Source organism: Plasmodium inui, assembly GCF_000524495.1.
Source record: "Plasmodium inui San Antonio 1 unplaced genomic scaffold supercont1.1, whole genome shotgun sequence".
Classification (NCBI taxonomy): domain Eukaryota; phylum Apicomplexa; class Aconoidasida; order Haemosporida; family Plasmodiidae; genus Plasmodium; species Plasmodium inui.
In genome coordinates this window covers 347,244-361,588 of record NW_008481835.1, presented here as the reverse complement: position 1 = coordinate 361,588, position 14,345 = coordinate 347,244, and the positions used below count along the sequence as shown (strand labels likewise).

Sequence of the window (14,345 nt, the reverse complement as noted above, 5' to 3'; positions counted from 1 at the left end):
TTATATCATGTGCCACCTTAATAATGGCTCGCCCCGAAAGGGGTAGAGTTGCTCCTTTACGTTTTAGCGACGTGCTTAGCAAATGTTCCCATTTTGTCCTTGACAAATTGTTTTTTTTTTTTCTTTTTTAAATTGCGCCCTCGTCCCGCGACAGGGCTGTAACTCTTTGCAAAATTAAAAAACCATCGAATTAACACACAAAAAAGGATTGCACACAGAAAAGGGATTGGTCACAAATCGGGGGAGGAATAAAAACAGCAGGCAAGAATAATGTGTACACAAAAAAGGGGTCTACGAAAGGGACACAGAGACCTAAGCGCGATATGCTCACTTTGCGGCGCAAAAAGGTTTTCCCCTTTTTTTGACCAAACTGGGATAAAAGCACTGTGCAGAGTCATCCCTAATGGACCAGGTGCAGATATGAGAACAGCTTCGCTCCGGGGGCACACCCTCGGAAGGAATACGCGACGAGCATTTTTAATACATCCTCGTAAAGCTCTCTCGAAAGGTCAATAGTTTCCGAGTTAGCCAACTTCAATTGGGATTCTCCTTTTGTGGAAAACAATATTTTCATCACTTTTTGGAGACCTAAAAAATTGGAAATATGTCTTGCATCGTCCAGAATTTTACAAATATAAAGAGTCCTTATGAATATCCTCACTTCGATTATTTTCCTTTTTTCGCTACTCCTTAAATAAAAAAGTGTTTTGTTTTTTTTTTCACATTTATTGCGCATATACTCGTTTAGGAAAAGTACATCGTTGTAATTTCTGAAGATATTTTTTCCATTTAATGTCATTTTTATTTTGTGTTTAAGGAGGTACACCTTGGGGGTGATCCCCCCGGAAGGATTGAGATATCCTCCATTGTGACCTGCTGTGTGACAAACCTTGCTTTCTTTTTGACCAACGTAGCTGTCGTTTTGACCAATATTGCTGTCGTTTTGCGTGCCGTTCTTCCCCGTGTGCTTTTTCTCCTCATGGAAATTTTCCTCGGAAAGAAGTACATCCTTCGTTTCCGTCCCGGCATCCTGCTTCCCCCCTGGGGAAACGCCCAAATGATGGGGAAATTTTGTTCTCCCTTCATTAAAGTGTATAAGTGAAAGATGGTCACATCGCAGCAACGTAGTAGCCCTACTCAGCTGTGTGTACCGCCCTTGGTCAGCGTCGTGAAGTGAACCCAGAAAAACATCTTTAAGCTTATCACTCATGTTTTTATTTTTGTGATAGGAATACAGGTGATTTCTTTGGTTTTCTAAATAGCCCAGAGAGTTGTAGCAAAAATTACAGAAAAGTAAAAAGCGAAAGTGGTGCAAGGAATCTGCCTTAACAGCTAGATGATTCGTTTTTACTAAGCTAAAATGAAAAAACAAACAATTGGGGAAGAGGAAAATATTCCGGTCAACATCTTTTAATCCATCAAAGGAGAAGGTGGTGCATTCTTCGCAAAACGCGTGCTCAAAAAAATCAGCCGTGTTTAAGTACAGATTGGGCAATATACAATTAACATCTCCGCATATGATAACGCCTTTACTGCACGATTTGCACTGAAGGATACTTCTTTGCATCTTTAACATGTCGTGTAATTCTTTGTTTATGCTTGACTGGACAATGTTGTTTTTTTTTCTGACTACGATTAGGTCTAGGAGGACGCATATGCTCAGCCTTTCATTTAGCACAAAATGAATGGATTTTATCTTGGCACTTTGTACTGACAAGAAGGAGGGCAAAAATAGATACTTGGCCAAATGGGCCCTTTCAAAGATGGGGAAGTCTTTCGAAAAAATGTTTTTTTCTCTTAACAAGTGGCCTGTATCGAAATGGTTGTCTGTAAAGGTCTTTTCGCACCCTTGTTGTATATTTTCCTTTGTATGATTATTGATACCACTTGGGTGGTGCCCCTTTCCATGTCCTACGCTCACTGGTGTGCATTCCGTGCCTCTTTTGGCTTCATGCTCCTGCTTCGTATACAGTGGATGGGGTCTGCTCCCATTCAGGCCTTCCCATTCTACTCCATTCATCCCATCCTTTCCATCATTTGTCTCAAAAATGTTTGCCTTTCCACTACTCGTCCTGATTTCGTTTTCCTCATTGTACATCACCCTGTTTTTATTTCCTCCCTTTTCATTAGTGTATGTATTGCAGAAGCTGCCATTCGCATGTCGGAGGGGAGAATCACATCGGGTGTCATTTCCGCCCGGGGCATCATCCATGGGGGAACTCTTTTGCCTCAACTCTTCTCCCTCAACCGAAACGTCAGGACGGTTGGAGCAACTGTCATATAGTAGTCCCAGTTTAATTTTATACAAATGGAAATTTCGAATTTGTTTCTTTTTCTTAATTATGATAGACGCCTTGGTGCAAGTGAGCAGATTCTTTGATATTCGTAAGTCGGTAAGGAACGCCTTGGCCCAGCTGCTGAGTTCGATGCTCAGGGACACTATGTTTTGTTTTGGGTAGTATTCCGCCTGCATCGTGGTGAGCTTATAGGGGAGGGCTACACAAAAATGTACATATGTGGCTTAATTACGTGGGTATAAGAACGATAAAATGCTAGATAATCTGCGCCGTTTTATGTGCTTGCTACTATTATGCCTCCCGTCGGAGGACCTTCGTGAGATGGCAGAGCGGTAGGTGGGGTAATTTTCCCTGTGAGAATTCTCCTTCCAGCTGGTACGTAAATTTGTGGCGCTCAACTGGGCGTGGTGAGGATTTATGCTCCTCCATTCAGTACTCCTCATTCTTCATTATTCACCTTCCACTTTGGGGGGGTTTCTACTCAGTTGGAAATTCGCAATTTTGGCGATTCCCTAGATTTATCACTATCTGTAACTTTTTTTCTTTTTTAACTTAAATACGATATGGATTCCCTCCCCGTTGTAGCCATTTCGGTCATTGCGTTCCCCATTTTTCGTATCACATTGCATGCAGCTTTTTTTTTCGCGACATTCTTTTTTACGCGGCGGAGTGGATTCACCCAGTTGCCTGTTTCGCTCTGCACGAGCCAAGTGTGCCGTTCGGTTTGGCCCCGTTAATTTTTGTTCGCTCTCCTTCGGCTGGGCTTCCCGCGACAAGGGTAAGAAAGGGTGTGCCCCTTTGCTCTACATTTTCAAATAGCAGTATTTTACCAGGTAGCATTTCTAGCGTCTCACCCTGAAGATTTCTGCAAAAAAAAAAAAAAAAAAAAGAGGATCCATGTGATCACCCCTGTCTTTTATCCGAATATGTAGTACCAACTGGGTAAGCAAAATTAAGCGTCCATTTTTGTTTTCTTCTTTTTCTGGCAAAATTCCCTTTGAGTGGTGTGCGCTAGAATGTTGCTACCAATCATATTTTTCTTTTATTTAGCACTTTTGCGTCCTTTATGTAGGGATAGTTTCTCCAAAATGTGCTCTACAAATTTGTTCTTTCGAGGAGCAGAGAATGTTTATGTAGTGAAATTAATGCGTACCCAGGGGGTCGCTCTTTTTTTCTTTTCTGTTTTTTCGCCTAAATAGGACATAACCCCTATGGAAAGGAACGTTAAAGTGGGATGCAGTTGAGCCTACGTTGGAGCAGTGCGCAGGCGCATGATAAAGGGTATAAATGCGAGTATGCAAATGTGCATGTACCTACACATAAAGTGTTGCATTTCCGATTGAGCGAATTTACTCAAAGTCACCGCGCACGCTTACCCTCGTGTACGCCGCGCCCCTTATGTGTACATACGTCCGCGTGCCTCATTTAGGAAAGCAGAAATATTGCAAAAGATGTGATTCTACACGCGACAGCGTGAAGGAGGAAAAATCTACATTTCTTCTTTCGGTTGATTTATCCAAAAGTTAACTGATTTTTATTGAATTATGTAAAATTGTGAAAGAAAAAATACTTTAAAAACTTGCCCTTTTTTTTCAGTGCACTCTTTAGGATTTTGCAGTTCCGTGGCAATTTCCCAATTTCACCCAGGAAAAGGAAAATAGTTAAATCGTTGTGCTTCCACGCGCAGATAATTTACGTGGATATATACACATATGTAAATAAATGGATACATATGTATGTACCTACGCATGTGCGTGAGAATTGTTTCGATACTTATGTCCCTCACTCGAATAAAAACCACTTCTTTTTTTTTTTTTTTTTTTTTTTTTGTTTTCTTCCCCCTACTGCGCCCCCCCTTTTCCCGATCCTTTATTTTCCATAAGAAGAACAATTCACTCAAAGGGTGAGTTTCTTTTTTTTTTCGCTCCGCGTCGCGTGCAGCCTTTGTTTGTAGAGTTGTCTCAGGGCGAGCTTTTCGCGGTGCGACTTTCGTCACACGATTGGTTACACACTTCGTCATACGATTGATGACACACAATTAGTGCATGTGCAACTGACGCATGACAGCGGCTTCCCACTAGTTGTCCCGCAACTGCTACGCCAAGTTTGTTTTTTACGAATAGCAAATTCGTTCGTGTAATTGGCATGTCCGCGCGAAAGGGGCCGAATCATTTAGAGTGCCCCTGAAAACCAGGCAGACGGAAGGAAGCCACCGGAAGGGCGATCGGAGGGAATCTCAAGCGTGTAGCTGCGAACTGGTGGCAGGTTGATGCGACGAAGAAGACGTTTGCATGTGCTAAAAAAGGAGAAAAAAAAATTACGCGCGCGTGGAAAGTGACAGCGTCTATGTAGAGCAAATAGCCCAGTTCTCATACTTACACGTACGCACACATATATATTCACATTGTATGTTGTCCCGCTGCATATATTGACGCTGCATATATTCACGCTGCATATATTGACGCGGCATATATTCACGCTGCATATATTGACGCGGCATATATTCACGCTGTATGTAGTCCCGCTGCATATAGGCAGGCTGTATGTAGTCACATAGATCGCCCGTCCCTTACGTGTGCACGCCTCGCCGCGCACCCGGCAGCATCGCAAGGCAGTTAAATGGGGTAGAGTCAGAAAATGGTTAATGGCCTCACAGGAGCACTTTCGCTTGTTCTGTTACTCCAAAATCTTGTAGAGCCCATAAAACACAAAAGCACGAATTGCTATATACACATGCATAATAATGCCAATAGGAACAACTTTATCAACACAGAAAGGAGGGAAGCATATCAGAGTAGAATAGAGGGAACCAAGAATATTCTTCATGAGAGTTCCAGGAGCAGGTATGTGCCACTGTTCGTGTCCAAGGGAACCGAACTGTTAAACTCCTTTTTTTTTAAGAATAATAGACGGATAAGTAGAGATAAATCGACGAATATTTCGAAGAACGGGAAGAAGAGTCCACCCTCTTCGTTTAATGAGAGTAGCTCCGCGCGCGTCACTAGAAACAGGTCTTCAAATGGAAAAAAATGGGACTCAAGTAAGGACATCGCGCAGGAGAGAGTTTCCCACCAGAAGAAATGCACTGAACAAACGAGCGCGATTGAAGAATTAGCAGATGAATTGCTTAGCAGCCAGAGTAGCCACACGGATGAAGACTTTATCAGTGTCACATCGAATGATCACCAAAAGAGGAACTACAGCCCAGGGAAATGTCACCACCGAAGAAATATGACCAATGAAAGTGGGAACAATGACGGCAATTCTCATATGAATAAAGTTAGTTACAGCCCAGGGAAGATGTGTGATGTATTCTCAAATTGGGATATTGCCAAGGCGACTGTCAGAAGGAAAAAGAACGTAGAAGACAATTTTACTTCTATGATGGAACTGATTAAGGAATCCTCTTCCATACACTCCAAGAGGGACGCTGTAATGATTCCGCAGGATCGTTCTGGAGATGTACTAACGGATGGTAGACGAATGCACAAAGGGAACGTAAAAAAGAGGAAGAAACATCTGAACAGGCTGTACTATAGCTTTAGGGACCAGAACGATTTTCTCTCGCGAAAGGAGGGGGGTACCCGTGGGGGTGATGAGTGTGGAGAGAGGTTCTACGCTTATCGGGGAGATAACCATGCAGGTGGCAACCCCAATGATGTGTGCCTCGTCCCAGTAGGGGACTCTCCCATACGGCAAATAAAACCAAACCTGTTGCAGCGAAGGGCGCACCGTACCAAGGCGCAGAGTTCGCATCACAATGGGATTGATACTGCTTCTCCTGCCAGTCATCCGAGCGACTCCACCGACTTCCTAACGTACGAAGAAAAACAAAGGGCAAAGGAAAAGGCCCATCAGGAATATATAAGATACATCGAAGAGAGAAGGTACCCATATTTTAATTTCCTAAAATATAAAAATGGTAAGATAATAAAAAAATTACTAATTGCAAATAATGGCATGGCAGCAACGAAGTGCATTCTTTCAATAAAGGAATGGCTATTTAAGTCCTTCTCCGAGGAAAACTTAATGCAGATCATAGTGCTAGCCACAGAAGAAGACATATCAAGCAATGCAAAATACATTTCGTTGGCCGACAAAGTTATAAAGGTACCTCCTGGGAAGAACATCAATAACTACGCCAATGTGCCGCTAATAGTGGATATAGCAAAAAAGGAAAAAGTGGATGCCGTCTGGCCAGGATGGGGACACTGCTCAGAAAATCCGCTACTCTCCACCATGCTGGAAAGAGAAAACATCATCTTTATAGGGCCAACAGGAGATGTAATGGAAGCCCTAGGAGACAAAATATCTGCCAATATCCTCGCACAAAGTGTAAACGTACCAGTGGTAAAGTGGAGTGGAGATACCATCCGTGTTGATAACTTTGACAAGAAAATTACTCAAGAGGTATACAATAAATCGACGATACATTCGTTAGATGCGTGCATTAAGGAGTGCCAACGGATTGGGTACCCTGTTATGATAAAAGCATCTCAAGGAGGAGGGGGGAAAGGGATCCGGAAAGTGGAGAACGAAGCAGAAATAGAGAAAGCCTACGCACAAGTACAGATAGAATTACCCAACTCGCCAATCTTTTTAATGAAAGTCTGTAGCAATGTTAGACACATCGAAATACAAGTTGTCGGGGATATGTATGGAAATGTATGCTCCCTAAGTGGAAGAGACTGCACGACACAGAGGAGGTTCCAGAAAATTTTTGAAGAAGGGCCCCCGTCAGTTGTACCTCCAGATATTTTCCGTGAAATGGAAAAGGCATCCATACGTCTAACAAAGATGATAAAATATAGAGGTGCGGGAACCATTGAGTATTTGTATGACCAGGAGAAGCAGACATATTTTTTTCTCGAATTAAATCCTCGGCTGCAGGTGGAACACCCCGTGTCCGAGGGCATCACCAACACGAATCTTATTTCGATACAGCTACAGGTCGCCATGGGAATTCCCCTTCAGAATATAGACGACATTAGGAGGTTGTATCGCATAGGGGAATGGGGCGGGGGGGCGAGTCTTCGTGCGCCTGTGGAGGCCGCTCACAGGTTCGGTGCCGCCTGCGAGTACAGCCCGAGTAGAAGCGTCAGAAGGGAGAGCAGCACTGGTGGTAGCCGCGGTAGTAGCCGCCGTAGTGATAGTAACATCCCTTTCTGTGGGGAGGAGGGCGCCCGCGCGGAGACGTGCAATCCGGCCCTAGGCGGCATCGAGAAGGGAAGAGACCAAACTGAGGACTTCCCACCCCCCAGAGAGGAAGAGATGCATCCATTCGACTTCTACAATAACAGGCCGCACGTGAGCAACCACGTGATTGCCGCCAGAATCACTGCAGAAAATAGCAACGACAGTTTTAAGCCCACTTCAGGAAAGGTAAAAAGAATTCATTTCCAAAACTCGAACGATGTGTGGGGATACTTCTCAATCGATGATGGATCCGTGCATGAATTCTCCGATTCGCAAATTGGCCACATTTTTGCAAAAGGAGAAACGAGGGAAGTAGCTAGAAAAAATCTAATCCTCGCATTAAGGAAATTAAACATAGAGGGGGAAATAAAAACAGGGACAAAATACTTAGCGAAGATTCTGGAATGTAAACCATTTATTGAAAACAACATAACGACAAATTGGTTGGACACAATTATTGAAAAGAAAAAAAATATCTATTACAACGCAGTACATATAATCATTTTGTGTGCAACGATTTTTAAACTGCTCATTCATTTTACGAAGGAAAAAGAGGATATCGAAGATGCGCTCAGTAGAGAGGACATTGGAATTAAACCACAGGAAGATGATGCCTTCGCTAATCTGAAGAGGGAGGTAAAAAATGCGTACACGTTCGACATAGTATTCGAAAATGTCAGGTACAATTTTAAGGCCCATAATACAGGGGAGAATCTTTATACTCTAAAAATTAACGAACAGGAAATCGAAGTGCTAGCTAATTACGACAAAAAGGACAATAAAATATTTGCTAGCTTTTTGAACCACACCTATTTGTATACATGTTCGGAAGACAGCTTAGGCATCCACATGCATCTCGAAAAGGACAGTGTTTTTATCCCCAAGATGTGTAACCCATTTCATTTGGTGTCCAATACGAATGGGAAAATTGTAAAATATTTGATAAAGGATGGAGAGGAGGTAAAGAAGAATGAGGACTACATAGAAGTCGAGGCCATGAAAATGATTATGACTTTTAAGTCTACAGAAAAGGGTATACTCAGGCACAGGATGTCTGAGGGCACCATCGTAAAAGTAGGGGACCTCCTGGGAGTGATTGAGGAAACCTCTCCTGATAGCAGCAGCAAGCGAGGAGAGCAAAATCAAATTAAAACCTTCACTGGGCATTTGGACTTATCCAATAAGTACGCATACGAGTTGGAGGAACCGAGTCCACTGCCGCACCCCCTTAAGGGGGAGGAAGTCCCCCTCGGTTTTGTCGCCATGGATGAGTCTGCGGAAGGTGCCTGGCCGATTAGCGATCAAAACGGGGGTAAAAGTCATTTGCATAAGGGGGCTACATACCGTGACGAGGAAGAGACACTGAGGGTTGTGCCAAACGATGAGCCAAGTAGAAGACATCGTCTGGGTGAAAATACGGGGGACACACACGTGGTGGATGCCCCCAAGTCGAAGGATTCCTCGTCCTTCTCCTCCTTTGAACAGGAAGAAACGTCATCCAGGGAAGGAATCACAAAAAATAGGCTATTCCTAAAGCAGAGGAAAAACATATTCCGCCTATTTGCGAGCAAAAAGGCCAGTGATGAAAAAGAGCACACTGCAGTGAGTTACGCGAACGAAAAATTTAACTCCGTCAAGGCGTACCTGACTAGTCTCAGCTCGTCCAGCGCGAGTTCGGCGGCACCCACGAGTGCCAACACGAAGGTCAAGGTGGAGGCAGATATGAAGGAAGCCGCGCAGATAGGAGAGGAGGAAGCCGATGCAGTTGCACAGTCGAACAAGTCCTACGCCAATTCTGAATCCAGGGAGTGCGCGAATGTCTCATCCACTGCGCACCCGGTGAATGATGAGTCGGGAAGTGCCAACCAGGGGAGTAGCAGCCTGGGGAGTGGAAGCCTGGGGAACATATCCACTGGTCTTAACGCAAGCTGCCAAAACTCTTCACCGAGCGAGAGGACAGACCGTAACGACAATGTGTCGAGCGAAGTTGTGTCTACGAGGAATATCTCCAATGAGAAGGCGTCCAACGCGGGCACCCTCAGCTGGGACATCGATAATAAGGGGGCATGGAAAAGTGCCTCGGAAAGTGCATCATCAAAAAGTGCGTCAAAAAGTACATCAGAAGCCACTTCTTCTAATTGCACCTCGAACAGTTGCACACAAGTGGGGGGGGACACCCCGGGGGTGACTTCTCCGAATGGTCCTCCGAGTGATCACCCGAGAACCGGCGAGGAGCCAAGAAAAAAACAATTCTTGTTAGACATCCCCAATATGAAGAGAGTGGAATATTTACTAAAAGGATATGAGCAGGATTATCAGCAATGTTTCAACGAATTAGTTAAGAAGAAAAAGAAAAACAACATTAACGCTAACTTTATTTACATCCTGGACAAATTTATAGAGTACAATTCGCTATTTGCCAAAAAAGAAAACATCACACAGGTAGAAGCTTACGATATTTTGCACAGCAGAATCACGAATGAGAAGAAAAAAAAATATGAAATTGCACATGCGTATACGTACAACTATTTGAGCATAAAATTTGTTGAGCTAGTTTTAAAATACCTACTAGACAGTGGGTTCACCTCGCTGAGTGAGATGCCAGAGGACCTTCTGGAGAGACTAAAAAAGATAACATCTTTTAGAGGGAAACCCTTCGGCAACATCATCCTTCTCGCCAGGGCGATAGTACACATCGCGGAACATATGCGCTTGGTGAAATTCGTAAAGGATGCATTAAACGATAGGAATGCCAATTTTGGTGAGAAAATTAAGCAACTGGAGGAGAACATAAAGATAAAGAAGCGCTTCATTACACATTCAAGATTGGGACAACTTCCAAGTGATGCATCTATGCCCTCCTCTACTTCGAGCAGCTATAGGAACCATTGCGAACGTGTAGTGAATACATTTTTGGGAAGCCCCTCAGACGTGCACATGTTCCTTCCATCGCTCTTTACCCCAGAAAATAAAAACGCTCTGCTAGAAATATACGCTCATAATCTGTATAAACACTTTGATGTCAAGACAGAACTAGTGGGGGACGACTGCCTCAAATTTTTCATAAACAACTCGGAGGAAGAACATTTACTCATCCTAAATGAGAAAAGCATGGTACATGTGGATGACTTGATTGCCAAAGAGGGGATCAATCCCACTGATCGACGAATAAACAGCATTCATATTATTAACACAAATGAGAGCTTCCCTAATGACTATGAAGCAAGTGTAGGACATATAAAGAATAAGTGCAAACATCTGTACATTTATCACTATTTTGGGGAGCGATACGGGGATGTTTACGAATGGGTTGGAGAGGATGACAGCGGGGAGGAGATCTATTCGGGTCGACGCACAAATCTGCTGCCCTACCAAAGATATATCTTCTCCTTTGAACAGAGCTGCCAAAATTATGACCTGGAAAGTGTAGATGAGAAAATATTTAACGAAACCAAGGTATTCCTGGGGAGGTACAAAAAGAATAACAAAATTGAATCGCTGTTTGCAGAGAGGGTGATCCATGTGGGTGAGTTTCCAAAGGGTCGAATGTCTCTAGTGAGGGAAACTCCCAAAAAAGGGGGGAACACCATGGGGGAGCAACACCTACCCCCTGTGATGGAACAGACGCGGCTGCAAGAGGCACTCACGGAAGAGTTCACAGAAGCGGTCAACGATATAACAATAGCTAGACTGAACCCGAAAGTGCACGACGCAAAGGTGAGCAGCTACATAACGTACCATGTAGTACTCGATGAAAAGAAACGGAAAGGGGAAGATGAAGACAAGGACAAAGACCAATTAAATACAATTGAAGAGGCACTCAAGAACTTCCTCAATAGGCATAACGAGCTCCTTCTAGAAAATTACGTCAACGATGTATACATATGTGTGTACAGAAAGGGAGGTGAATCTTCCAAGGGGAGACTCAAGTTGACACCGAGGAAAATACTCAGACTGCACGTGCTCTTCGACGGAGAAAATAATGTAATCGAAGAGGTTGAAAGTGTTCCCCCCTTTGATGTTGACGCGTTGTACCTAAAAAGAAAGAGGGCTAGAGATATAGATACGTTATATGCCTACGATTTTGTCAAGGCTATAAATATTTCCCTAAACAGGATGAACCTGGGCGACCCCGAGGATCTATTCACCTATGTGAACAGCGTCAGGGAGTTTAAGCTAGACTTGGAGGCACTACAGGGGGGGGGAGATCGCACGGCAGAGGGGAACACCGCGAAGCAGGACACGCCCCATATGGATGAGAAGGACACGTCACATGCTACTTCCCATCTCGCTTCCCATTCCGACTGGCTGTTTCTTCCCCCGCACGACGGCCTCAGCTCAGAACAAGTGAAGATAAGAAACGCGCTCTACTTGTCAGACAAGCTTAATGTGGGCCAAAACAAACTGAGCGTTATCGGCCTGTTGATGAACGTGAGGACAATCGAATACAAAGAAGGAAGGGACGTAATTTTTATCATAAATGACATAACGACGCATGGTGGCTCATTTAGTGTCGTGGAAGACCAGTTATTTTACGCCATATCTAGCTACGCCAGGGAGAAAAAAATTCCGCGCATTTACATATCGTGCAATTCAGGTGCAAGAATTGGGCTCTACCCTTTTCTGATGGATAAAATTCAAGTCAGTTGGAAAGACGAAAAAAAGAAGGAACTCGGGTATGACTACATTTACATAACAGAAGAGGTGAAAAATAGGATAGCCAAGGAAGACATCATATTTTTGAAGGAAATTCTTCAAAATGGGGAAAAAAGATACCTAATCGAAGGTATAGTAGGGAACTTAAATAATCATATTGGAGTGGAAAATCTACGGGGGAGTGGTCTTATTGCTGGGGAAACATCCAAAGCGTATGATGAGATTTTTACCCTATCCTATGTTACTGGTAGAAGTGTTGGCATCGGTGCTTACCTTGTTAGACTCGGGAAAAGAACCATCCAGAAAAAAGGTTCTTCTCTTTTACTAACAGGGTTTAACGCGCTAAATAAAATATTAGGGGAAAAGGTCTACATCAGCAATGAACAATTGGGAGGTGTCAAAATTATGTTGAGGAATGGCATATCTCAATTGGAAGCTCAAAATGATCAGGATGGTGTCGACAAAATTTTCAAGTGGCTATCCTATGTGCCGAAAACAAGTGACCATTACTATGACGTTATTGAGAAGGCGCGAGAGAAGAGAAGTGAATTTAGCAATTATGAGCAGGCTAATGGGGAGCAGGTACACACCGTCGAAAGGGAAGCTTCCCAGTCGGAGAACAAACCCACATTCAAGAGGAAACCGCCAGAAATGTACTTCCAAAGAATTAATGACATAGACATGGATAACATAGAAAACGCAGATGTAGTAGATCTGATAAGAGGCACAAACACGAAGCAGGGATTTTTAGACAAAAATAGCTACTTTGAATACATGAATGAATGGGGAAAAGGGATAATAACAGGAAGGGGGAAATTGGGTTCCATCCCCGTAGGAGTAATAGCTGTTAATAGAAATTTAGTGACGCAGGTTGTTCCGTGCGACCCAGCATTGAAGACCAAAGCAGTGAGGTCAACACACGCACCATGTGTTTTCTTCCCAGACAATTCATACAAAACAGCTCAGTCGATTGAAGATTTTAATAAAGAAAATCTACCCCTATTCGTTTTTGCCAATTGGAGGGGATTCTCAGGTGGCACAATGGATATGTTTAACAGCGTTTTAAAATTCGGGTCAATGATTGTTAATCAGCTTGTTAATTACAAACACGCCGTTTTTGTCTACATTCCAATTTGGGGGGAGCTGAGAGGTGGGTCCTGGGTTGTTGTGGACGAGACGCTAAATAGCCAGATCATCGAGATGTATGCGGACACGAACAGTAAAGGCGGCATTTTGGAGCCACCCGGAATTGTCGAGGTGAAGTTCAGGTTACCCGAAATTAGGAAGCTGATGCATGGGATTGACTCGTCCATAATTTCTCTGGACAAGCAGCTGGCGGAAGCGCAGGTAGGTTTCATCGTGTTGGTCGAGCGGCCTAGTGGAACACCGTTCTCGCCCATCACCACGTTCCCACCTGCACTCCTCACCAATCACTTATTACCACCCCAATGCAGGAGGATGACGTGTCTAGAATAAAGAAACAAATAGAGGACAAGGAAAAGGAGCTGTTGCCATTTTATTTGCAAGTTTGTCACAGATACGCAGATCTTCACGACGTGTCTAAATGCATGAAGTCGAAGGGAGTGATTAGGAAAATCGTTCCTTGGGAGAAAGCCCGTTCCTTCTTTTACTATCGCCTCGTGCGACGGCTGCTGATGAGCACGCTGAGGTAGGCTCCTCTACGGGAGAAATGAAACTTCCACACGGGTGTGCATCTGCGGATCTGCCCATCTGTCTTTATGCGTATGTAGATGCATGCCGCCTGCATAACTAGCCGCCCAACTGCATAACTGACTGCCCGATTCCTATCCCTTTAGCAAAAAATACGGAACTGCGTTCACCCAATGTGAAGAATTCAAGAAACTCACCAGTGACATCGCCTCCTCGGACGAAGACGACTACGAAGTGTGCAGGAGAATTTTAAATGAAAGCACTCTGAGGGATATAGAGCGATTAACGGAGGATCTGCACCACCAGAAAACACTGGATGAGTTTTACAAGGCCTTTCAGAGGTTGCCTCCTCAACTGAGAAGGGAACTCTTTAGCAAGCTAAGTTCTCACGAGTAGGGCGGCACGCAAGACCATCCATCGACAGGATTTTCAAGCAGCATATTTTGCCACTACCTTTTGAGATAAGAATTTTTCTATCTGCCTTTTCTTATCTGCCTTTTTTCCCTCTCCACCCCATTTGTCATT

At 43.8% G+C, this 14,345-nt stretch overlaps 2 protein-coding genes across 2 annotated transcripts; one reads left to right on the top strand and one right to left on the bottom strand.

Moving 5' to 3' along the window:
* Positions 1-400: 400 nt before the first annotated feature.
* On the bottom strand, positions 401-2,473 carry C922_00088 (hypothetical protein; the record flags this gene model as incomplete). Its single annotated transcript, XM_008815705.1, has 1 exon — positions 401-2,473. One exon carries the CDS (start codon positions 2,471-2,473, stop codon positions 401-403), a length of 2,073 nt encoding a protein of 690 aa, XP_008813927.1.
* A 2,461-nt stretch (positions 2,474-4,934) lies between these two features.
* On the top strand, positions 4,935-14,216 carry C922_00087 (biotin carboxylase subunit-acetyl CoA carboxylase; the record flags this gene model as incomplete). Its single annotated transcript, XM_008815704.1, has 3 exons — positions 4,935-13,496; positions 13,604-13,818; positions 13,967-14,216. 3 exons carry the CDS (start codon positions 4,935-4,937, stop codon positions 14,214-14,216), a joined length of 9,027 nt encoding a protein of 3,008 aa, XP_008813926.1.
* Between the last annotated feature and the right edge of the window lie 129 nt (positions 14,217-14,345).